This window comes from Orcinus orca, chromosome X, assembly GCF_937001465.1.
Source record: "Orcinus orca chromosome X, mOrcOrc1.1, whole genome shotgun sequence".
NCBI classification, from domain to species: Eukaryota; Metazoa; Chordata; class Mammalia; order Artiodactyla; family Delphinidae; genus Orcinus; species Orcinus orca.
Genome location: NC_064580.1, coordinates 34,135,336 through 34,161,776, shown reverse-complemented (window position 1 = coordinate 34,161,776; position 26,441 = coordinate 34,135,336). Strand labels below are relative to the sequence as shown.

The window sequence follows — 26,441 nt, the reverse complement described above, 5'->3', positions numbered from 1 at the left end:
GGGAGAGTGACAGGCAATTATCTGCTACATTTTGTCCACTGGGGTCATGGACACTTTATTACATGAAAATATGTAAAACAGTGTGGACCAGCTTGTTCAGCTGAAAACAATGAAGTTCAAGGTTTTGAGTTCAAGTCCAGCTTATCCAACTGAATTTGTTCTGAGGAAAAACTCAAATCTATGACTGAGGACTGCTTGAGGCCTAGCAACTTTACACTGTTGGACCACTGACCACAACAAGGACTAGAAGACAGAATAAACTGACCATCTTCTTTATTCTCAAATATGTGATGAATGCAGATGCACTCTGCTAAGTGCTGTGGGGAATGCAAAGATAGCTGGATACCCCGCCTCATTCAGAGGTGCTCACAATCTAAGCAAGAATATGGGACCTATACATAATAAGGATAATAAATAATTAATACAACTAATATTTATATAGCACTTTCAGTTTATAAGATATTTCTCATATATTTCCTCACTTAGAAAGAAAGCCTACTGCAAAAATTTGAATCATACCATTATTTGTAATAGCAAAATTCTGGAAATACTCTAAAGGTCCTCAAATAAAACAATGATTAAATAAATCCTAATATATGTATTCAATGAAATATTATCCAGTCCTTAAAATTGACAGTATACACATACATATACTGATATATAAAAATGTTTCCTATATTTGGTAAGCAAAAGGAGTAAATTACAATGGAATATATATAGAAAATTCCATTTTTAATAAAAAGAAAATTACATATATATACATACACACAAATCACACACACATACACACCTATACACGTAAATAGTAAAGTGCCTGAGCTGGCTCATACTGACTCATGAGACAATTAAGTAGTTCGGAATTTTTTTTTTTTTTTTTTTTTGGCTGCATTGGGTCTGTGTTGCTGCACACGGGCTTTCTCTAGTTGCAGCAAGCAGGGGCTACTCTTCGTTGCAGTGCACGGGCTTATCATTGTGGTGGCTTCTCTTGTTGCAGAGCATGGGCTCTAGGCACACGGGCTTTAGTAGTTGCAGCATGTGGGCTCAGTAGTTGTGGTACGCAGGCCCTAGAGCACACAAGCTCAGTAGCTGTGGCTCACAGGTTCTAGAGCACAGGCTCAGTAGTTGTGGCACATGGGCTTACTTGCTCTGCAGCATGTGGGATCTTCCCAGACCAGGGATTGAACCCACGTCCCCTGCACTGGCAGGCAGATTCTTAACCACCATCCCACCAGGGAAGCCCAATAGTTAGGAATTTTGTGAGCCAGTTCTTAAACAACTTCATAACTTGAAATAGGCCATAATGGAAATACTTAAATCACAGAAATCAGCAAATACTACAAATCAGGGCTTCCACTCCCGCCCTGCCACCCCCAGACAGTTTACGGTTTACCAGCTTACCACTGTAAAAATATTAGTAAGGATATACAACAAAACATTAAGAATTGTTTTCTTTAGTTAGCTGGATTAGAACTTTAAAATTTTTTTAGTTGTGCTTATCTGTTTTCTGCCCTTCTGTTGTTTCAACAACAAATATATTTTACTTGAATAATAAAATCAAGCTCAGAATTTTTTTTTTTTTTTTGCGGTATGCGGGCCTCTCACTGTTGTGGCCTCTCCCGTTGCGTAGCAACAGGCTCCGCGGCCATGGCTCATGGGCCCAGCCGCTCCGCGGCATGTGGGATCTTCCCGGACCGGGGCACGAACCCGTGTCCCCTGCATCGGCAGGCGTACTCTCAACCACTGTACCACCAGGGAAGCCCAAGCTCAGAATTTTTAAATACTAAAACAAACAAACAAGTGAAACACCAGCACATGTTAAGAGCTGAATGAATAAAATGAAGGTTCAGAGGAAAAAGCAATTCTCTGGATGCTGAGGAGGGGCTGTGTTTAATGGAAAGCATTTGCAGTCTACCAATGGAAATGAAAGAAGGTCCCAGAAGGAGCTAATCACAGAGCTGGCCCTGAAACCCAGGCGTACCCCCTTGCAATCCACTGTTCTTCCCAACTAATAAAAATCTTAGCACAGAGTTTCACATGTAGTAGGTGTTTAATAAACTTGTGAAAGGCCCTAAGACTTCTGCTATTTGCCACTACTGGTTAAGAAAGCTGATAAGAAACACACTCTACTATTCTTCTTGGAATTCTGCAAGACTCATACAATTACTCCAAACGAGTTTTGTTTTGTTTTGTTTTGTTTTACTTGAGAAGTTGTCTAAATGTAGCCATAAATTAAGTATTTTCATCAAAATCATTCAAGGTAGTTTTTCAGTATTGTGTAGACCAAGGTTTGGCAAACATTTTCTGTATTTACAAAGAGTAAATATTTTAGGCTTTGCAGGCCCTGGTCTCTATCGCAACTACTCAACTCTGCCACTGTAGTGCAAAGGCAGCCACAGACTACACAGAAATGAATGAGCGTGGCTGTGTGCCAATAAAACTTTATTTACAAAAACAGGCCATAGGGGGATTTCACCTGTGGGGCATAGTTTGCTGATTCCTAATGTAGGTAATCAGCAGGTTGATCTATTTTTTTTCCACTTTATCCCATTTTCAAGCGCCATAGTGGAAAGAGTTTATTCCTTAGCTGAAACCATGCATGTTGGTGTCAGCACAAATAATCTGTGGTACCAGAGACCCTCTAAGGTAGTTAATAAAAACACGTTTTCAAAAGAAATACTGATTATGATTTCCTATACGCCACGTTATCTTCCTATGACACACATGCTCTGAGAAGCTACACAAGAACCAAACTGGTTAAAAAGAAAGAAAAGCCACTTGCATAATCTCACTGAGCCTCAATTCTCAACTGTAAAAAAAAGATAATGACAGTTAGCTCACAAGGTTTTACAGTGGATGGAATTAAATACTGTATGTAAAAGCACTTTGCAAGCAACAAGAAAACTCTTCAAACTTAGGCCATTATTATTTTAAAGTCTTTTGAAAGTTTACTAAAGAGAGAAGTACAATGGTGAATCATCTTGCAATGTTCTATAAAAAATACTAGACTCACAGATATAGAGAACAAACTAGTGGTTGCCAGTGGGGAGAGGGAAGGGGGAGGGCCAATATAGGGGTAGGAGATTAAGGGGTACAAACTATTAGGTATAAAATAAGCTATAAGGATATATTGTACAACATGGGCAATATAGCCTATATTTTATAATAACTATAATTGGAGTATAACCTTTAAAATTGTGAATCACTATATATTGTCCACCTGTAACTTATATAATATTGTGTATCAACTATACTTGAATAAAAAAATTACTAGAACTTCTTAGCTTTTACTTTATAAAGCCAGATTTTTATGTACCATTTTTCCTCATTATAGCAGTGAAGAAGAATGGGGGAAAATTCCTAGAACCTGTAACTCATTTATATTTACTCCTTCTCCCAGTTAATTTAAAAAGTTAACGTAACTGTAAAAGAATGATAAACAAATTTTGCTGTTGTTAAGAGGTGCTTTTCCCCACTCTGGTTTTCCAGAGTATCTATTATCATTCACAGTAAGATTGTCCTTAAAATAGAAAAAAATAAATTCAAGACATTATTCAATGTTTGTATTGTTCCAACCTAGGCTTAATGAGGAAACAACCCTTCAAATTGCAACTACAGTTTTAAATATAAGACTGATATAAATGAAATATGGTGCTCTCCCAATGCCTCCCTGAAGAAGGAGCGGGGCCTAGTTTGCGGTCTTTAGCCCATAATTATTACAGTGTAATGTAATGCAGCTGAACTGAGTGAACTCAAAAACATCATCTCACCTAAAAAGAACATGAGTTTGGTTAGTTAGTACCCACCCCAAATTAAACAGAGCTAAATTATCCCAAAACAGTTTTAAAATATTACTAAGTTCAATCGATAAGAAGGGAAGAGAGACTCTCCTTTGTTTGGGGGAAATAATTTTGATCTTTATGTGAAGCTGATGTCTTAGAGTTAGAATAGAAGCAAACAGTCAGCAGGAAGAACTTGCAATAAGATATTAAGTCACTAATACACAACATCAAGTTGCTTTTCTTTTCATCTGGAAGCTAAGAGGCTTGGAACCACAGTTTGCGTATCTCAGCGTGGGTCCAATATCTTCTTGAAAGAAATCAGCTGCATTAGAATGAAAGCGCCCTTGTTAACGGAAGCGGGTTGTTTATTCCTTTGTTTTTTATGTTTTATTTTGCTTTTCCCCCAAAAAGACATTGACCCGTTCAGAATTTTCTGGAAATAGGTCTCTTTATGGTATTGAAACTTTATTTATAGTTGAGAAGTTATCTCTCCAAAGCACCAAACTTTCTTTCTTTAATAAAGTTAAAATATTTTTACTGTAAAAACTGAAACATGTAGAAAAGTATAATAAAAGAGTAAATGATGCACTTTTCTATATTTTTCAGGAGAAAATGAAAATCACCCATAACTCCATCATCCAGAAATTACTACTCTTGCGTCTCTGGCCTTTCCACCTCTTCCAATTCTTCTACCACCTACATCTAAAGTTCAGTATTATAAATTTGTTTCTAATCCAGATAGAAACCCTTTGTTTTGCTTTTCCTACAGAGATGAAAGATATCAAAACAACACATTTAAAACTCTCTTCATGGTCCTTAGATAAGCCAAACTCTACTTCATTACCAGGGATTTCTTTTTCTACTTGCTTTGTGTTAATACAGTTTAATTTCCAGAAATGTCACTAACAGTTTTTCTCAATGCCCAGCAAGTGTTGGGGTCTTCATGACACTTGTGTTCCAACTTCACTGACTGCGTTTAGAAGTTAGGCAGGGCCTCGAAGACATTTCTACAACCCCGTGTGTTACACATCCGAGAGAAAAGAAAGATGCGTGGATTTCTAGAGTCATGTATGTCATGTATGAGAATTACGTAAGTTAATATTTGTAAAAAGTGCAGAACAGTGCCTGGCACACTCCACGTGTTTGATCAATTTAAATTCAATCAGCTGTATACACTTCTACTCTAACGGCCATTTAGAACCCACTTCCTAAGGGCCCGTCATGACACAAACTCATCCTGCCAGATCTCACCTGATCTCAGGGAAAGCATGTCTTTTATGAGGTCGAAGTGTATAAAACTGACCTTTCTGTTCGTCAAATTCAGTTGACTATCAGCAATTTCCTACGCTCGCCCCTAACAGGAAGGCGGTACGCCCCGGCTCCATTCCCACTCTCCCAGGTTCCTGTCGCATTCCTGTGACAGCAACGGTGGAGCTCAGGAGCCGAGGGGCCGGCGTGGGCCCGGTCCGCGACGCCGGCCACCTGTCCCCTCCCCCGGGAGGCCCGACCCCGCCGCCGGGGGTCCCGCACGCACCTGAAGAGTGGCCCGAGCTGTAGCAGGTGCAGCAGCAGCACGAGCGGCCGGTCACGGCTGAAGTCGCGGTGCACGAAGAGGAGCGTGAGCTGCACAAGGGCGCAGGGCAGCAGTGAGAAGAGCAGCGTCAGCGCCTGCCACATGCCGTCCCCGCCCGAGCGGTAGGTGCTGCTCAGGTACAGCGCCGCCGTCGTCTCGGCCACGAACAGGAACACGGACGCCAGCACCGAGCCCGGGAATTTCATCTCCGCGCGTCAGCGGCGCGCACCGGCGACAGACGCGGTGGCGGTATCGGTAGCAGTGGCGGCGGCGGCTGTCCCGGGGGCTCCCGGCATGCCCGGCCCCAACTGCTCCCGCGCTTCGCGTTGCCCGCCAAGGGCGCGAGACCCGGGCCCTGGAGCTGGGCCTGGGGTCAAGCAAACCCGCGGGGCTGGGGCGGGGCGCGCGGCCGGGTCGGGACACGCCCACGCGCACCGTGCGCCGCCCGCGCGCCTCAGTGCCTGCCGCGTCTCTGCGGTGACGAACCGTAGGCAGGCCGCGAACCTGCGCCCAGCTATAGCCCGCGCCGAGCCCCACAGGAGGCGGCGGGCCCCGCCGGCCCCGCGCGCAGCCGCTGGGTCCTAGAGCCCTTTGGTCGGCGCTCGCGTGGGAAACCGTCACATCCCTTCGAAAACCCGCAGCCCATGGGGCCCGGAATCGGGGTCAGGATGCCTTTCCAGCCCAGTCTCTATTTTCTGGACCTAAATAACGCCTAATTCCTCAAAGAACCAGCGTTTCCGGTCACTTAAAAATAAGCAGACCACACAGATGCTTTTCAAAGTACAAGCACCCAGGATGTACCTTTTCACTGGGCCAAGTCTGAAGCATTGCTTCCAAGGTGAAAGAGCATCAGTGATGATCCCTAAGAGCCAACGCTCTCTTTCCCAGAAAAACTGCCTTCAAAATATATTCCTCGGGGCTTCCCTGGTGGCGCAGTTGGTTGAGAGTGCCGTGGGCCATGGCTGCTGAGCCTGCGCGTCCGGAGCCTGTGCTCCGCAACGGGAGAGGCCACAGCAGTGAGAGGCCCGCGTACCGCAAAAAAATATACATATACATATATATATATATATATATATATATATATATATATATATATATATATGTTCCTCTGTGGGCTTCCCTGGTGGCGCAGTGGTTGAGAATCTGCCTGCCAATGCAGGGGACATGGGTTCGAGCCCTGGTCTGGGAAGATCCCACATGCTGCAGAGCAACTAAGCCCGTGAGCCACAACTACTGAGCCTGCGCGTCTGGAGCCTGTGCTCTGCAACAAGAGAGGCTGCGATAGAGAGCGGCCCGCGCACCGCGATGAAGAGTGGCCCCCGCTCGCCGCAACTAGAGAAAGCCCTCGCACAGAAACGAAGACCCAACACAGCCAAAAATAAAAATAAATAAATAAGTTAAAAATATATATATATATATATATATATATATATATATATATATATATATATTCCCCTGTAACTGATTAAATCAGCCAGGCGAAGACCAGGACCTAATAAGGAAACGGTTTTCTAGCCCATGCCATATCTCCCTCTACTTGCTGCTGTGTGCGAGCCCCAAGACTAACACAGTTCCTTTTCACTTTTTGGAACTGTGACAATCTTCTGGACATCAGGATGGGGTCAGCCCACCGTTGTCGCTCAGAGCTTGAGCAGTCACTAAACCTCTCTACAACTCGGGTTCTAACTGTTCCATAAGAAACTAGACTTGAATAATTGCAAGATACCTTTCCTGGCTGAAATTAGGTGATTTCATCCATCTTCAGGCATCTCTGGCATTTTTCTATTTAGGAATATGATGGCAACACAAATAAAATGTGAAGATTCAGTAGGAATCAAGACAAAAATTGTAGAGAGAGAGCACATGAAGGGCTGTTTTTCTTCATTCTTCTGTGGCATGGGAAAATCTATTTATAAGAGTTAAGGAGAGGTATTTAGCTCACAGCTAAGTGCCAGGCCCATTCTCTAAAAGGATTACTAATATCTATTTATAGAACCCAGCAGGTCATCATGTCCTGGATCAAGATACACACACTGTCACAAGAACAGAATAGGCAGCAACGCTCCACAGAGTATTCGTGTAATATTTTATTTGACACTGTCTTAAGTGTTAAAGGAAAAATTAATTTGTAGCTTAAAATTATTAGAACACACTCAATATTTAGCATTAGATTTTATTTTTAAGGCAAAGGATTATCACAGGTTTTATATTATTAAGTAAACTACATAAATATGTGGGGGGCAATAAGCCAATAAATAACGTTGCTTGAAACACTACAGAGTCCAGTTTCTGGCGTATTATTTTCTACAGTACAAAACAAATATAGAAAACACATTTGGAAAGATCACAGTGTTCAGAACATTGTAACAGCAGTTTTAAAGACAGTGAGGTGCATCTCTAAGCTTCTGACTCAACCCTGCTTCCAAAGAGATTTCACTATACCATGCACTGTGAGCAAGTCCCCTACCTAAGGGGAGGCAACATCAACTGACTGTAGCAGTTCCCCTTCCAGGAACAATCAATAACAAAAACTCTGACGAGCATTGGCAAGTTGATCCTTTTCAATCTGCACACCAGCTAACTTGCCCCAGTGACTATGTCTTTATGTATTCTCGTTTGCCATTTTGTTCTTGAGAATAATGTATACATTCAAGCTTAGGATTGCTAGTTTCCCTGTCAAATACCTAAATGGATTTTGACTAAAGATCAACTGAATGTCACGTATTGCATTATACTTTCTTGCTTGGACTGAAATACACATTATTTTCTTAAAATATTATATACACAATAACAGACAGCTAGAAAGTGGTTTTTTGGTATAATAATATGTAATATATCAGAATACTTGAGAATTTGGTTTTATTATAAAATACAGTACTACAACATTTTGTGATATGGCAAAGTATCTGACAGAATGTTCTGCTCTAAATTTAGATCTAACTGCTACAGATACGTCTTTGAAAGCGCTTCAAAGTACCCCTAAAGAAATATAATAATTAGCGATAGGTCGTAGAACCTGTTTTTGGCAAAAAAGGCATTTTTGAAGAAGCCTCTCATTTTGTGTGCAAGACTTTCAACATTTTAGTTATATACAACACATAACTGGTGTGGGATTTAATGCTATTGGAAATTAGAATTTTAAAGTCATGATAACTAATCTGTATTATTTGGTGTATTTTAAAATAAATTTATGTTTTTAACTGCATTTGTGCTGAGGCAAATGTAAAGATACAATTTTATTAATAATACGAATTTATTGAGCAGTTCTTCAAAATTCAATAGTACTTTAAATAATAGTATATATTCATTTCTAAATACAGTTAGGAATAAGCAGTTATATTCTATGGACAGATTATTTTTTTGCATCCCCCCAAATAATTAAGGAATTACACTAGTTTGCTAGTGAATGTGAAATGTATCATTAGAGAGGTGAGCTTTTTTTTTTCTCCAGTGATACAATCATATTTCTGTAAGTATTGTGAATTATGCAAAAAAATCTTTTTGGTGAAGTAAATTCTATTCACTTGGGAAATGCACATTCCAAAACTAGCACGTGGTGTTTGGCTATTCCCCAGTATATGGCTTAGCTAAATGATTTCCCCTAATAGTTGGATTCTACAAAATCCATTTAAAAAATTTGTGTTAATTTAGCGCCATTAAATCCATGAGATTAAAATTCAGACTTCTTTTCCAAGTAGAGCTCCCCGAGACGTTCAAAGTTGGGAAGGCTGTTACCTTTCTAGGGAATGGGCTGCCCCTCCTAATCAGACAGATTCTAAAGCCAAACTTTTGCACTTAGAATGTTCCACTCCTACTTCTGGAAAGCCTATATGAAACTCATGGTATAATTTGCGTTTTCAAGGGCGAAGGGATTCTACTGCTACTAGAGTCTTCAGAAGACATCTCTAATGTTGAAATACTAAAGTGCTAAAAAACAGAGACAAAACAGATCACTTAAATCAATCTTATTTAAATACATCCACATATAAGCATTACTACAGTCAACTTGGACCAAATTCAGCGATAGAAGTTATTTAACTGGTAATTGCCACTTAAGTACAGATCGTAAAACAAAACTTACGGGGGCAGCGTCAGAGGTCCCACTAAAACAAAGGCAAAGAGATCATTTGCTAAAGATTGACAGTTGTCAAGTATAGTGTATATCTTCTTCAAACTGATTGCTATCACAACTACTTTACACACTTTACAATAACAGTACACATTAAAGCATGTAAATTAACACCACACACAAAATATTTTTTAAAAAAGCATTAGCAGGAACGGTATTACTCTACTTATGAAACTATTCCGTGTTTACACAGATACACATTCAGATGTTTCTCCCCTCATCTTTGTAGAGTGCTCATCATTTCTGAAAGAATGAGAGGAAGGTGTGTATTTGGGTACTTTCTGAAAATCTGTGTCCACATACAAGACATTACAGCCATCTGCCGGTTTCAATTTAGTAGGTGGTTCTAGATCAAGAAGACATATCTTGGCTCTCGGGTGATTCTGAATACAAAGAATAAGTAGAGATAGGCTCTGAAAAGGCTGGAGGAAGGGAAGACACAGTTTTCCTTACGCAGAGACACTTGTGGCAATTTCCAGAATTCTTGTTCCCAAAAGTGTAGTAAAGAATGACCTCAGGTTTTTGTGAGGGCAAGATAATTAATAGGGATAAATACTCAGGGACAGAACCATTGTTCTGGTATCTTTCATGGGCCTGGCAGGGTAAGCGCGGGGGAGGCAAGGGGTGTTAGAACACCTCGGGAGGAAAAAAAATATTATAAGCATACCATAAATGTACCATGCCAGACTAACCATGTTGTTATAGTGGTAGCTGGGTAACAGTCACACTCAGGAGGTGGAACCTTACAGACACAGAAGCCAACTTCCAATAGGCTCCTTTACCCAAGAGAGTTTTCTCAGAGTCTGTGCTATGTTAGCACACCATGTAAATCTCCAAAAGGGGGTACTAGAATAGAACCTTCCTAACTTATTTCATCACCGAATCTATTTTTCCACAGGGCCGCTCTTGATCCTAGTGTCCTACACTTGGGGAAACACCGCAGTACTCAAGTAACATGTAGCGTTTGGTTTCCATTTTCTCTTGTAACAACGAAAATACACATACGCTGTAGGTGGACCTTCTCAATACTGTGAAGCGGCAGAGGGATGCTAGCCCTGCTGTCCAACGCAACAGCCAACCCACATGTGGTTCTCGAGCACTTGAAGTGTGGCTAGTCTGATTGGAGGTGTGTAGTAAGTGTAAAATATACACCAGATTTTGAAGAGTCAGTACCCAAAACTGTCAAATATCTCATTAATAACTTTATATTGATTACATGTTGAAATGATAATATTTTGGATAGACTGAGTTAAATCAAGAGTCACATCATTAAAGTTAATTTCACTTTTTTTGCACTTTTAATGTGGCTGCTAGAAAATTTTAAAACTACATCTGTGGCTCACATTTGCGGCTCTATTTGTGAAACTCACATCTGTTCTCTTCTACAAGATGGCTACTAATAGCTTTAACCTGGCAGCAGAAGTTTTAATGAAAGTGAATGCTTAAGATAGACAACTCGAAGTATAACTAGAGCCCTCATTAAATACGTGGTAATTTTTTAGAGAGCAGTTAACACACAATGAAGAGCCCCTCATTCATGTTTACGCTTGCATATATCTGTTCATTCAGATACATCTCCGAGCTAAATATGGGGCTTTATTTCATATATGATTCTGACTCTCAGTCAGTCTCTCTCCCTCCCTCTCTCTCTCTTTCACACTCACACAGACACACACACAAACTATTTCCAATAGGGACAAAAAAAAAAAAACCCAAACAGGAAACAAACAGGAAGTCCTTGCAGACTGTGTTTTCACGGTCTTTGGCAGTCAAGGCTTGTGTATCTTTTTCCCTCTCTCCCTCTCCTTCCTGGATATTGTGTGTGGAGGAGAAAGGCAAGGAAAGAAAGGGTCATCTGCTCTTTTAATCATGCTATTCACCAACCCCCACCCCATTATTTATGGCAAAGAATAAAAATATGGATGATTTGGTTTTCATTTTAAATTATTTTTTCAAATTCGGTTCAGGGGGGTAACGGGTACACAAACGCAAAAGAGGTGCAGGAAATTCTGCAGATAAGGGACTTTGCCATTTGTGGAGAAGTCCACGTGGAAATGACAAGCTTCATTGAGAAAATAAAAACAAATATATTTTCCACCCCACAGGCACCATCCATCAGGTCTCAATTCATTACCACTTGCAATTAAAGAAACAAGGAGAGAGAGGGCACCCTCCCTCAGTATGAGATTTATGATAATGCAGGAGGCCCAGATATTTAATGTAGCATCAATTTTTTTTTTATTTTCCCCACAGCAGTACAAATAAAATGACCAGGTTTCTTTATGGAGGAGAAGCAGGATAAACACAGCCGCTGTTCTCCTCTCCTGAACAGCTGCACCCCGGCTAGCCTGTCTTGGACCTGTGATCTGACTGCAGAATGGGTCCAACTCCTTCTGCTGCTGACCTTGAGATCGGCCCTTCCACCCAGAGGGGAGTCCAGCCTTCCTGAGCCTGGAGCTCTTAGCTACCAACTGACATGGATGGAAGAGATAAGGAGAAAGCCTGCCCTCCCAGGTGACAGGAGGTCACATGATTAAGCAGACACAGAAAAAAAAAATCAGAACCTACTATTTAAGAGGAGAAGGACAAGAAGTTGCTGAATCAGGGGTGGTTTGGGATTAGTGGCCCCAGGAAGCAATAAAACCCATGACTAAGATGACTTTTTTTTTTAACATCTTTATTGGAGTATAATTGCTTTACAATGGCGTGTTAGTTTCTGCTGTATAACAAAGTGAATCAGTTATACACATACATATGTTCCCATATCTCTTCCCTCTTGTGTCTCCCTCCCCCCCACCCTCCCTATCCCACCTCTCTAGGTGGTCACAAAGCACCAAGCTGATATGACCTGTGCTATGTGGCTGCTTCCCACTAGCTATCTATTTTACGTTTGGTAGTGTGTATATGTCCATGCCACTCTCTCACTTCGTCCCAGCTTACCCTTCCCCCTCCCCATATCCTCAAGTCCATTCTCTAGTAGGTCTGTGTCTTTATTCCCATTTTACCCCTAGGTTCTTCATGACCTTTTCTTTTCTTTTTTTTTTTCTTAGATTCCATATATATGTGTTAGCATACGGTATTTTTCTCTTTCTGACTTACTTCACTCTGTATGACAGACTCTAGGTCCAACCACCTCACTACAAATAACTCAATTCCGTTTCTTTTTATGGCTAATATTCCATTGTATATATGTGCCACATCTTCTTTATCCATTCATCTGTCGATGGACACTTAGGTTGCTTCCATGTCCTGGCTATTGTAAATAGAGCTGCAATGAACACTGTGGTACATGACTCTTTTTGAATTATGGTTTTCTCAGGGTATATGCCCAGTAGTGGGATTGCTGGGTCGTATGGTAGTTCTATTTGTAGTTTTTTAAGGAACCTCCATACTGTTCTCCACAGTGGTTGTATCAATTTACATTCCCACCAACAGTGCAAGAGTGTTCCTTTTCTCCACACCTTCTCCAGCATTTATTGTTTCTAGATTTTTTGATGATCCCATTCTGACTGGTGTGAGATGATATGTCATTGTAGTTTTGATTTGCATTTCTCTAATGATGAATGATGTTGAGCATTCTTCCACGTGTTTGTTGGCAGTCTGTTTATCTTCTTTGGAGAAATGTCTATTTAGGTCTTCTGCCCATTTTTGGATTGGGTCGTTTGTTTTTTTGTTATTGAGCTGCATGAGCTGCTTGTAAAATTTGGAAATTAATCCTTTGTCAGTTGCTTCATTTGCAAATATTTTCTCCCATTCTGAGGGTTGTCTTTTGCTCTTGTTTATGGTTTCCTTTGCTGTGCAAAAGCTTTGACGTTTCATTAGGTCCCATTTGTTTATTTTTGTTTTTATTTCCATTTCTCTAGGAGGTGGGTCAAAAAGGATCTTGCTGTGATTTATGTCATGGAGTGTTGTGCCTATGTTTTCCTCTAAGAGTTTGATAGTGTCTGGCCTTACATTTAGGTCTTTAATCCATTTTGAGCTTATTTTTGTGTATGGTGTTAGGGAGTGTTCTAATTTCATACTTTTACATGTACCTGTCTAGTTTTCCCAGCACCACTTATTGAAGAGGCTGTCTTTTCTCCACTGTATATTCTTGCCTCCTTTATCAAAGATAAGGTGACCATATGTGCGTGGGTTTATCTCTGGGCTTTCTATCCTGTTCCATTGATCTATATTTCTGTTTTTGTGCCAGTACCATACTGTCTTGATTACTGTAGCTTTGTAGTATAGAAGATGACTGGTTTTTAGCAGCATTAAACATGCCTCCACAACTCACGCTGAGATGCTGGGCTGAGGCAAGCTTTCCTCCACCCACCCCCTTGCCTGCCTTCTCATTTGCTTTCCTTGCCAAGTTTATACCAAAATCACCTGGCCTTGGCGAATATGAGGCTTCGTCATTTTTCTGTCGATTTGGGACAGTGTTTCCTTCCACGTCCCCAAAGGAAGGCCTTATATGCCGTGGAGAGTATATTTCTATTGCTCTATGTCATGCAGTTCTGAGGCCTGAATTAAAGTGCAGACCAAACTCAACCCCAAATTACTTTATTTCCCAGTTCATGTTTTCTCTGCAGACCTGGCCTGCAGCTCCTTTTCTCAAGTTACTGGCACTGTAATCCTTTGTTTCCAGTGAGCAAAATAAGTATTTCCATTAAAAGGAGCTCCCCAGCGAACCAGCCTATTCTTTTTACTCAGCCCCAGTGAATCAGAACTTTCTGAAGCACAAATGCTATAGTCAGGATTGGTTCTAGAATATAAAGAACATACTTTGTTTTTACCCATCAAGTGATCCAGACTCCAAGCTCTGCATCCAGACAGGGAGATTCCATTTGGCTGAAATGCCTACTTGAAGTCATAATTGAGCATGGTTGTGTATGCACGTAATAGGTACTTAAAATATAGCCTTCCTTTTAAACATATAAAGGACCTGCCTATTATAAAACTCTCTTATATCCATTTTATCACTGACTACCCTGTGAGGTGGAGAGGGTGATGGTGATGATGATGATGATTATAGCTGCCCATGGAGGTCACCGAGCAAGGATTTGAGATTTCCAAAACAGGGCTCTTTGCATTACTAATATTTTTTCTTTTAATCATGTGTTCCCTGAACATGGCTATAAATCACAAACTTACGTTTGTTGCATTGAAATTATTGAGATTTGCTCTCTACAGAAATGGAAACAACTTGAACACTGTCTTGATTAAAACCTTAAGTGTGTCAAAGAAAGTTAAAGATACAAATTGCCATGGAAAAGTTCCAATTTAGCACAGGCCAAGAAAATGACTCTGTTTCTCAGAGTTATCAGAAAGTGAATACAATTATCTTAATAGTGTAGTCAATTACCTAAAGAAGCACAGGGGAATATATGCTCTCAAACCTCTGTTCTCAGTTACCAGGTTACAAATGGAATAAAAAAGTAAAATCTGATGACTGAAATGGCAAAATAAAGATACATGGGGGGGGTACATGAAAGAGAAGATACATAATTTTGTTAATGAAACAAAATACACGGAGTTGTAATATTTTCCAAAACTTCCTGTTCTCCAAGTATAAGGCAGTCTCCCCCATTGTTGAGAGAGTCTTTCAATCTATCCTCAAATTTCCACTGTTACCTTCAGGTTTATAATTGTTCGTATCACATATAGTAAATAACATTAAAGTTATACTAGTGGTGGTGAAAATACCCTCATAGCCTTCAAGAGGCAACACACTTCAGCGCTATTCAAAAAAGGATAATACATTGAACGGAACAGGTTGGTTAATTAAGCAAGAAGTGACATGCCACACTTTTCTACAGCAACACTAAAGGGTCTTTTCCCCACTTCTTGGGAAAACAAGATAGAAGAAGACCTACCCAAACTTGTAATTCTACTCTCAGGAAAATAAAAACGATCAACATGTTTAAGTGCTAAACAAGCTTACCCTTGTTTCTAATTTACTGAGGTGTCAATTCATAAAGACACAAACATGGCCTTTTCTTGGATTTGACAAAATGGTTGCCTTTCCACAACGATTAGCACAACAACATCATAGTTACCATACTGGACCTTAGAAGGGCAGGTGAGCAGAAATGAGTCCCGTTTTTCTGAAGTTCCTAGAGATGAAACTGGTATGTTGAGCTAGATTATCACTTCTTAGTGCTTAGGTCTTAAGGATGAATGGTGGAAGGATCAGCAAACAGAAACAGAAGCTAACTTCCTAGGGTATTTTGTTCACTGCTGTATCCCCAGATTCTAGTCTAGAATACCAAATACATACACGTGGGAAGTGAAACCCTGGGTCTGAATCCTCATTCTGCCCCTTCCTAACTGTGAGACTTTGGATCAATTACGTAAATCACCTTGAAGGGTTGCTGGACGATGAAAAACGCATGCGTTCTATAAAGCCCTGTATATTGAATGCTTATTACCGTCAGCCTATAGGGGTCAGATGAAATGAATTTAAATCCAGATGGTGGAAAGCAGCTACCACCATCATTTCAAAAGGAGACTACTTTGTAGAAGGCATTTTGTCTTAAGGCTTTCTGAGAGGTCCTTGACCATTCATGAAAGAACTTGTAGAACCCAACTTTGGGAGTCACCTGAAAGCTGCTATTGCCCCAATCTGAGTATGTTCAAAGATGAACAATTGAGGCCAATTTTATATACTTATATCTGAGGATGTGAAAATGAAACAATGAGCTACAAACATACATGCTTTTCAAAACCACTTTGTCCTAGTTTGTTCTGATGAGTGCAAACATAAAGAAAGTCAGAAAATATCCAGACAGTTCTTACCTTTCTTCAGCCCCAGATTCTTTGAGAATCTTGTGAATGCTAGAGATCCTCTTCCCAGAAAAAAAAGAGCGCGCGTGTATGCGCGTGCACACACACACACACACACACACACACACACATTTTTAGGCAACAAAATATTCCCCAACTCCTCCCAAAGTTCACCTATGAATCAAGAAGTTAGGAACTACTGAACTGAATAAGCGCTTAGGTATCTATCTATCTATCTATCTAGATACATATCTAGAGATATATACATCCTGATGTAAACCTAAGCACTTAATGATACATATTCTACATCTATCACGTATATCCAAATATTTAATGACTATTTAAATAATTGTTAAATCTTATACAGTATGCAATTTCCTCCTCACTCTGATATATGTAATTGACACTGACCAAATTCTAGAAAATGGATAAACTCATGTTCTGAGTATTGAAGTGACAGATGCTCCCACAACGTTCTGGAAACACTATTTACTTGAAGTAGTTTTACAGCTTCTATGTGTTTATGGCAGGGCTGAATTTAATATGACAACTTGGCTCACTGGGTATTGTAGACAAATTCTAGTGGAGCCTGTGTCTTGGAGGGTAAGGTGATCAGCCAGGGAGTTCACGCATCTCTTAATCTTACAGTATAAAATTGAGCGGTGTTCTTTTCATAATCACTGGTCCCTTTCTAGGCCACTGTGTGCCTGTCCCAGGGGACACAGTATTCCATCCAAGGCGGAAATGACCCACCTTCATAGTGGTTACCCTGATCTTTGAGATGAGTGATTTTTTCCATGAGTATATTTTACAGTTCAGCTAATAGCTTCATAGGGATTACATAAGCATTTAAAAAATTACTCACAATAGACAGTACACAGCTTATGCTTCAAATTGAGAAAAACACTTGACAGTATAACACTTGCTACGGTATTTGCTAGCCTGTGAATTTTGCTATTCTAATTGAGCTTTCGGAAAGAAAAAGGAACCCAGGAAGAGAGACGCTCTAAGACCTAAGGGAACTTGGAATTTGGGGGTTTAAACTAAGTTATGATATGACCTCTTTAAAGTGCCCAGGGTAGTGATAAAAAATCGATTCATACGCAAATTTCTCCATTCATTAAAAATCATGAATTTCAATAAGTAAAGGCAAAGGACAACCAAGAGTTTCCCTTTTTGTCCTTCGGCAACCTGACACGTCCCTCCTAGCAGTTTTAGCTGGGCAATTACTTTAGTTTTCTGATCGTTTCTATTTCTGAATTTAGGGGTGGAGGGCACCCACAAATGGTCAAATTCTCTCTCCAATTGCAAAGGTATTTTTGGCATTTCATTGCCGTAGTCCACATTTCAATTTTGTTTTCTATCCCGCAAGTGAAAGACAGATGATTTCTCTTTCCCTTTTTCCTCTGATCTCTGGTCTCACATCTATTCCCTGAACTATTCCATCTCTAGGGGTTTTAGAAGAGTTGTGGTGTCTTTATGTTTGCAGGTTCTCACGCTGTTCTCCCTTCAATCAGGTATCACGTTGCCTTCACCTGCTTGCTCCCTCCCTTCCGACAGCAATGTTAAGGCTCATGGTTGTGATACCATTGAATGTGGCTTATGTGGAAACTGCCTCAGGTAGTAAGCTCAGGAAATCTTAGGAACCTTCTTGCAGGGCCACGGTGGGACACGGAGCCTTCTAAACAAAGACGCTGAAGAGAGGGAACTCAGCCTGGTTGGGCTGCAGCAGATCGATCAGAAAGCACACCGTCCCGGAGAAGCCTTCATACAAGCTGTATATACTTTCAAGGACCCGGGAACCAGCCTTGAATTCCTCGGTAAATAAAAATTCAGCAAACCTAAGAGAAGGAGAAAATATGAACAGTTTTCACATGAGTGTTTCCACATTATTGGCCCTGGGTTGCTTCTTCCTCCTCTCCGCTAAGTTCAAGTTTTAGCATCATTCTCTTTCCAGATGTGTATAATATCTTAAGGAAGCCTTCCCTGTTAAAAAACGGAGAAGCCATTATGCCATTGTGTATGTTTCACAATAGATCATGTTGGCAAGCAAATTCAACTACTTTCAGCATTTGCAAAGCAAAGCAGTTTCTGAGGATTTCATTCCTTCTGTCATCCGATAATTAAAAGTAAAAAAGACAGATAAATAGCCATACTTTTATTTATCTTGAAGAGAAGCAAGCTGATATAGGTCTCTGCCTTTAAAAAAAGTAAATATGCTGTGTTTCTGCAGGCATATCATTTCTGAGCTAGGTTTCATTTATATGTGACAGAGAGCAGAGACTAAAAATAAATGGGCAAGATTTTATACAATCTGTGCTTTGGGCAAACAAAAGAATGAGATGAATGGGAAAAGGCAAGCAACATTTTATAATCATGACATCAAACAGCAAACTCAGCTACAAGATAGATTATTTTTAGGACACCTGCCTTAAAAATAAATCACTGACCTCCAAATTCTCTATGGGAGATCTTTTCTTCTTTTACCTGTATTTGCCACAAAGCCTATTCAAATCATTTATAATGAGTAACATTTTTAGTAGCTTACAGGTTTTAAAGTGCTGTCACCTCTTTACAGACTTGCTCTACCCATTCCCATCAACAACAAACATAATCACCAATTCAGAGGCAAGAGCTCACAGGTTGAAAAGGCCTGACAGCTGATTCTGCCATAAATTTAGATTATTGCTACTACACAGGGGGTCCTATGAAGAGTAATTACTTGTTTGATCTTTTTAGGGCTATTTGAATTGATGGTAGCTTAAAATAAATCAACAGGAAACACACTGCAATTCTGTCTGGGACAATTTTTCTCTCAACTGTTTTCCTGAATATGCAACAATTTTTAATGGAAGTCAAAATTTTAAACAGTAGAATAATGACGCATCTTAAGAGTTAATTCAAAATTTGTAATTACGCACTGAAACTTCGTGGTATAGTTTCAAGGAGTCTTAACTGTTTCAGTGCTGTGGATCATTTGGCAGCCTGGACTCCTTCTCAGAAAAAAAAAAAGTCTTCAAATATGTAAAGAAAAATACACAGGATTCCCAAGGAAATTAATTATATTAAAGCATGGTTAGCAAAAATTTTTCAACCGAATTTGTGATACAGTGATATATGGATTCTTTATTAACACAATAAATAACAAGATCTAGTAGTGGGTCTAGTAACTGCTGACATTTCTAAGTAGTGATGGGAGTAAAATATATTTCACAATATCTGCAACAAGACTAATAACATGAGAATATCTACGACATCTATTGGTGACAGAGTCACAGCTACTGCGAATTCAGAATTGAAAGAAATGCTACATTTCAGCTTGAAACGTAATACTTTTCTCAAGTAAATTCACCAATCTTAGATTGCGAAGCCCTGGTGTAGCAGGAAGAGGAAGGGCTTTGGGGTTGCAATATGCAACTGATAATTTCAAGTTTGATCTGACTTTAAAACGGTGAAGTTGCAGAATTGCATAAGATTATCTGTAAAGATCAAAGGTGTCATATATTAGGGCTCTGAGCAAAGAGCAAGCATTCGATACACGGTAAACAGAATTTTTTCACAAAAACATAGTATAGCAGAATATTTGTAAAATAGAGAGAACCATCCCACCACATTTTAAGAGAAATCCACAGTTAATTTTGCTCCCTCCTCTGACCTTTTTCCCCCCTAGGGTTAGATTTATTTATTGCATTATTGAAATCATAGTCTATAATATTTAGTATCCTATATTTTTTTATTTAAAATATGATAAACATTTTTTGTGCTTTTCAAAATAACTTCTAAATGATATATAGCAATTTACAAGAGTACCAGCAATGTGTGAGAGTAGCAGTTTCATTGTATTCTGACCTACACAGCATGTTATCATACTAAAGTGAAAATGATTGTTTCCAAAAACTACCCAATGGTGAAAAATTCAAACAAACAAATTCATTTTTCTAAAAAACTCTGTCAAAATAGAAGTCAGAATGGTAATTATGGAACTAAAAAGAATTATAGACACTGATAACATTACATATCAAAACCTATTGACTATGACCAAAACTGAACTCAGAGGAAAATTCATTGATCTGAGTTGTTGTTGTTGTTGATGTTATAAAGATGGAAGGTATTCTAATTAAGCACTTTTTAAAAACTGTAGAAAATAACAAAATAAAGGGAAGGAACACTGGAAAATCAAAAATAAAGGCAGAAAACAATGAATTAGGAAACAAAAGAGAAAAACAAAAATAATTAATAAAAACCAAAAGCCAGTTCCTTGAAAGGGTAAGCAACATAGACAAAATGCTGGTGTGTCTGGCCAAAAAGGAAAACCATTAGGAATGTGAAATGGCATGTAATCACAGACATGGGAAATTTTAAATATCATGGAACTATACTGTTAGAACTTTATGTCAAACATTCGAAAATACATATGAACTAGATGCTTTTATAGTAGTTTATTCACTACCAAAAATAATTCAAAAAGAGGAAGAAAACCTGAATAATTAAATAATCATAGAGGAAACTGAAAAGGTGGTCAAATATTTTTCTGGAACGATAAATTCCAACTCTGTGTTAAAAGAGTAGTAGGCGATGACCAAGTAATGTTTATTCCAGGAAGGTACATATTGTTTGACTTTACTGTTTTAGGAACGGCCAAAAGATGTCTCCCCAATTTGGACCACACCATATTTAACTTTGAGTTATGATGAAGTGGAAATTTCAGTACACTAAACAATTAAATGCAATGCCCAAACAATATTCAGATATTACCTGCACATTTTCAGTCTTTACCTGTAAGTGAGAAATTTAAGTTGTCTGAAGGGCCCTGTAATCCCAGACTTATAATTAAGACTCTGTAAACTAGGACCAGTGTCCCAGAAAAATAGAGGGGTTGTTCGGATTCTTTTTAATAGGCTTTCTAGAGAATGACAACCCTGATGAAATTTATTCCAAAGGTGATATCACATTAGCCTAAGTAAGATCCCAAAGGACTTTTTTTCCCTATATTTGGGAAATAAATGGTCAGGTTGCAACCTAAACAGATTAGGGAGCCATTAATCAAAATATAATAACAGACTTCTAAAACAATGGAGCTACAAATGGGGGACTCACATATGTTAGTATTTTTCCTTCTGTGCATACATGCAAATATCATAAAGGGTAGTTTATGGTTTTTTTTAAAGATCGAATATTAGAAAAATTGCCTTGGGAAGACCTCTCTGACAAAATGACTTTTGCGTGATGGTCTGAATGAAGTGAGAGAACTGGGACATATACATAGAAAGTGAACATCACAGGTGAAGGAGACAAAAACTTCAAAGGCCTTGAGGTACATTGTACCTGGCATCTTAACAGAGTAACAAGGAAGCCACTGTGGTGCAAAGAACCAGGAGCAAGACAAGTAGGGCATGATATCAGAGACGTAATGGGAGGCAAGATCCTGGAGGGCTTTTTGTTCAGAGAACAGACTTTGGCTTTTACTCTGATTCATGTGGGAAGCCATCAGATTATCCTGAACAGAGGAGTGTCATAATCCGACATGATACACATTATAAGAAGCAAATTTAAAAGATCACGGTGAGGGCTTCCCTGGTGGTGCAGTGGTTGAGAGTCCGCCTGCCGATGCAGGGGACACGGGTTCGTGCCCTGGTCCGGGAAGATCCCACATGCCGCAGAGCGGCTGGGCCCGTGAGCCATGGCCGCTGAGCCGGCGCGTCCAGAGCCTGCGTGTCCGGAGCCTGTGCTCCGCAACGGGACAGGCCACAGCAGTGAGAGGCCCGCGTACCGCAAAAAAAAGAAAAAAAAAAAAAAAGATCACGGTGAAACAGACTCACTCTTAATGAAATAAGCGTAAAGGCAAGGATGTTTATTATCCTTATTTTTATTGAACATTGTTATGGAGATTCTGACCCATGCGATAGGAAATGAAAAAAAAAAGAGTATATAGTTGAGAATGGAAGTAACAAACTTATAATTATTTGCAGATAATATGTGTGCCTACTTAGAAAACCCAATGGAATCTAATAGAAAGATTAATGGAGTTCAGTAAGGTGGCCAGATATATCATTTTGATATTTATCAAAACTAAGATGTTTGTAAGATAAATGCAGATTTATATGAGAGAAGGGTGTCTTAGATTGCTAAACTGCAATAATATGTACGTTTTTTTAAGTCTTCATAAATGCCAGTAATAAATGACCTGAAAACATAAGGGAGGAAAAAATTCCACTCACAATCCTGGAAACATAAAATACATAGTAATAAAATTAACAAGAAACATACAAGTCCTTCTTCATAAGATCAAAACTTTACCAAATGACATTTTTACAAACTTAAATAAAGGGAAAACATACGATACTCTTGGATGGAAAAACTCAATATTCTAAAAATGTGAATTCTCACTAAGTAACATATAAATTCATTGAAATTCCAATCAAATGTCCATAGGATTTTTTAATTTTTGAAAAATTGACTCTAAAATACAACTGGAAGAATAAATGAGAGAGAACAGCTAAGAAAAACTAGAAATAAATGAATAATGAAATATAGAAAGTCCAGAAGCAAACCCACACATTTATATAAATTCAGTTTATGATAAAACTGGAATTTTAGATGATTGGGGTTATTGGCCAAAAGATGTTATGGGAAAGTTTTGTTTTTTCATTAAAAAACACAAAGATAGATATCCATCTGACACTATTTTAAAAAGTAAGCTCTAAACTAATCAATGATTTAAAAGTTAAAGTAACTTCTAAATTGGTGAAGGGGTACAAGTTTATTTTAAAAATGAAAATAAAATCATAAAAAGTATTAAAAGTCAATGTAAATTAATATGTTTATAATCTTAGAACGGGAAAGGTCTTTTTTTTTTTTTTTTTTTTTTTTGCGGTACGCGGGCCTCCCACCGCTCTGGCCTCTCCCGTTGCGGAGCACAGGCTCCAGACGCGCAGGCTCAGCGGCCATGGCTCACGGACCCAGCCGCTCCGCGGCACGCGGGATCCTCCCGGACCGGGGCACGAACCCGCGTCCCCCGCATCGGCAGGCGGACTCTCAACCACTGCGCCACCAGGGAAGCCCAGGGAAAGGTCTTTTTAACTATAACACAAAGTCCAGAAATCTTTAAAGTTGACAACTTTATAAAGAAAAATACTTAAAATTTTTGTCTGGCAAAAGACCATGAAATAAGTTGAAAGAAAAATGGCAAAGTAGAAAAATATTTACAGCATATATTGACAAAGAGTTACAGTCCTCAAAATAAGCAGCACAATAGGAAAAAATGGGCAAAAGACAAAGACAGTTTAAAATACCTCTGGATTTAACGACTTCAATTTAAAATTTTTCTCATAGTGCACAGAAAGGTATGTATTGGATATTTGGGACAATTTTGTTTGTATTAGTAAAGATTGCACATACACCAAGTGTCCATTACTTAAAGATTGGTTAAATTAATCATGGTACAACTATAATAAATAACTATATAGTCATTAAAACAATGAGATAGATCTATACAAACTGAAATAAAGGATGTCCCTTAAAAATTGTTTATTTAAAATTATAAACTGCAAACATTATGTATAGTACTGTTACACATACATAATTGTTGGATCTTATTAATATGTACATATAATACATACATACATATATATATATATATATAGGAACATACATTCATGCATAGAGAAATGTCTAGAATGATATAACTCAAATTGTTAGTGATAATAACAGTGAACACTTACATTACAGTTACTATGTGCCAGGCACTGTTCTAAGTGATAAATGAGGCCATTATGCTAAGTGAAATAAGCCAGTCGCAAAAAGACAAATACTCCATGATAACACTTACATGAGGAATGTACAAGTCAGTCAAGCTCATAGAAGCAGAGAATACAATGAGGGCTGCCAAAGGCTGGGGTGGGGGAGGGGAAATGGGAAGTTTTTGCTCAATGGGTATAAAGTTTGTTACTGAAGGTGAATAAGTTCTAGAGATCTGCTGTCCAACCTTGTGCCTGTAGCTAACAAGATATTACTGTACATTTTAAAATATGCTAAGAGAATAGATCTCATATTAAGTGTTCTCACCACAATAAAAAAAATCACAAAAATACATATCCTTTGGCCCAGTAATTCCACTTCTAGGGATTTACTTACAGATGTACCCATACGTGAACAAAATGATATATGTACAAGGTTTTTCATCATAGCATCACAGGTAATGCAAAATATTGGAAAGAATCCAAATTGCCCTCCATATGGGACTGGTTAAATAAACTATGGCTCATTCAGAAGATGTAATACTATGCAGCAATAAAAATGAAAAGTCCTTTATTTACTGATTTAGAGTGATCGTTAAGATAGCAAAGTGCTACCATTTGTAACAAAAAAGAGGGACAAAATATTACATATATGCCTATCTACTTGTGTATATATACAGATATGTATATCCCTGAGAAGATAACTAAGAGACTGGTAACTGTCTCCTGGGAAGTGAACTAACTTGCTATAGTGCACAGTGGAAGTATTTCTTTTTACACTTTAAAACTATGTGACTCTATTACCTGTTCCGAACATTAATTGTATTAACATTTGGAGGAAAAAAAACATGCAAAGAAAGGCTGACCTTTGGGCTCGGTAGATGTATTTAGAGTTTCCCGTGAGCCGGTATAGCAGCAGAAAGACATAGGCACTGCCAGCTACCCCGTGGCAAATCCCTGGCCCCTTCTTTAGCAGGCCCTTCTGCCACGTGAGTTCCCCACACCGGATACATGTGTCCAGGTACTGTGGTTTCTTGGAAACCAGATAAGCTTTTGCAAACAGATAGGCAATTCCTGTGAAAACATCAAAGACATTAGAGGTGATTTTCAGGGCTTAATACTATAGAGAGGAACTTCTCAAACTCAGAGGCTCACAAACCACCAATGTATTGGTAAAATACCCACTCTAATCTAGTAGGTCTAAAGTGGGCCCAGAGATACTGCATTTCTAATGACAGCCCTTCCGGGGACCACATTTTGAGTAGCAAGGCTATAGGATCTTCTCCAAGGGAGTCTTATTTTACCTGTGAGATTTAGTTTAAGTTGTTTGAATTGTATGGTGATACTGGCCCTGAGAGAAAGAGCAACAAGTATCTAGATTGATAAAATCCATAATTTACAAATGGGTTAATATTTGATGACACACACCCTGGTGAGCATTATGCATATGTGGCTATTTGGAATGGCTAAATGTTTACACAGTTTGCCCATCCCCCCACGGATGTTCAGAATTCCTAATGTTAAAGTACTTCTAACTACACATCCTTTCTTAAGAGCCAAACTGGGAGTCCTTCCAAAAACAACAATGATCCCAAGTGACCTGGCCAAGACTCTGGCTTCAGCTGTGAAGCGAGGCCCTCCCCACTTGATTGTTCCAAGGAAAGACATGTTCTTTCAAAACTCCTCGGCCAAGGCGATCTCAATTACACAGGCAGGAATGGAAACAAGAGAAGTGACAGCTATTAATAGAAACAATTTCCTCCACATTCCAGGTGCTCATATTCAGAGAGGAGATTAGTAACAGAAGCTCACTCTCTCTCCTGCCTCGCCTACCCTTCTGTATAGAAAGTGGGAAAGACTGGAATTTAGTAGATAATTTGACTAGCTCATCCATCAAGGTTACCTCTGCCTTTGTCTTTGACTAGCCTATTTTCCAACTGTGTAAAGACAGAAATTACCTTGTAGAAAACTGACAGTAATGTAAATAATACCTGTCTCTGGAAACTCACATTCTGTACGGTAGATGCTGCATTGACTTCCCTCAGTCTTCGTGGAAGCAGCTAGTTTCTGCATCTATTAAGTAAATTCATGTCAGCGTTCCTAATAGCCTAGAAATATGTCCACTCTTTGGATTTTCCTTTGAACCAGTTGTAATACCTATGTGGTTCCCTCATTAATTTATGAGTTAAAATTGTTGACATATATTTATGTTTGTATGAGAGTCATGATTTTATTCTCTTTTAAAAATGTATCCTGGGCTTCCGTGGTGGCGCAGTGGTTGAGAGTCCGCCTGCCGATGCAGGGGACACGGGTTCGTGCCCCGGTCCGGGAAGATCCCACATGCCGCGGAGCGGCTGGGCCCATGAGCCATGGCCACTGAGCCTGCGCGTCCGGAGCCTGTGCTCCGCAACGGGAGAGGCCACAACAGTGAGAAGCCCGCGTACAGAAAAAAAAAAAAA

The 26,441-nt window shown here is 39.3% G+C and overlaps 2 protein-coding genes across 2 annotated transcripts in view; both read right to left on the bottom strand.

The window, feature by feature from the left end:
• Positions 1-6,265, bottom strand: part of XK (X-linked Kx blood group antigen, Kell and VPS13A binding protein) — a 53,186-nt gene extending 46,921 nt beyond the window's left edge. Inside the window, exon 1 of the mRNA XM_004281330.3 lies at positions 5,314-6,265. Coding sequence (XP_004281378.1) covers positions 5,314-5,558 — 245 coding nt within the window. The 5' untranslated portion in view covers positions 5,559-6,265. The remainder of the gene's footprint in view (positions 1-5,313) is intronic.
• Positions 6,266-7,421: 1,156 nt separating this feature from the next.
• Positions 7,422-26,441, bottom strand: part of LANCL3 (LanC like family member 3) — a 111,001-nt gene continuing 91,981 nt past the window's right edge. The window contains exons 4-5 of the mRNA XM_004281329.3: positions 24,849-25,056; positions 7,422-18,087 (exon numbers count right to left, since the gene is read on the bottom strand). Coding sequence (XP_004281377.1) covers positions 17,928-18,087; positions 24,849-25,056 — 368 coding nt within the window. The 3' untranslated portion in view covers positions 7,422-17,927. The remainder of the gene's footprint in view (positions 18,088-24,848; positions 25,057-26,441) is intronic.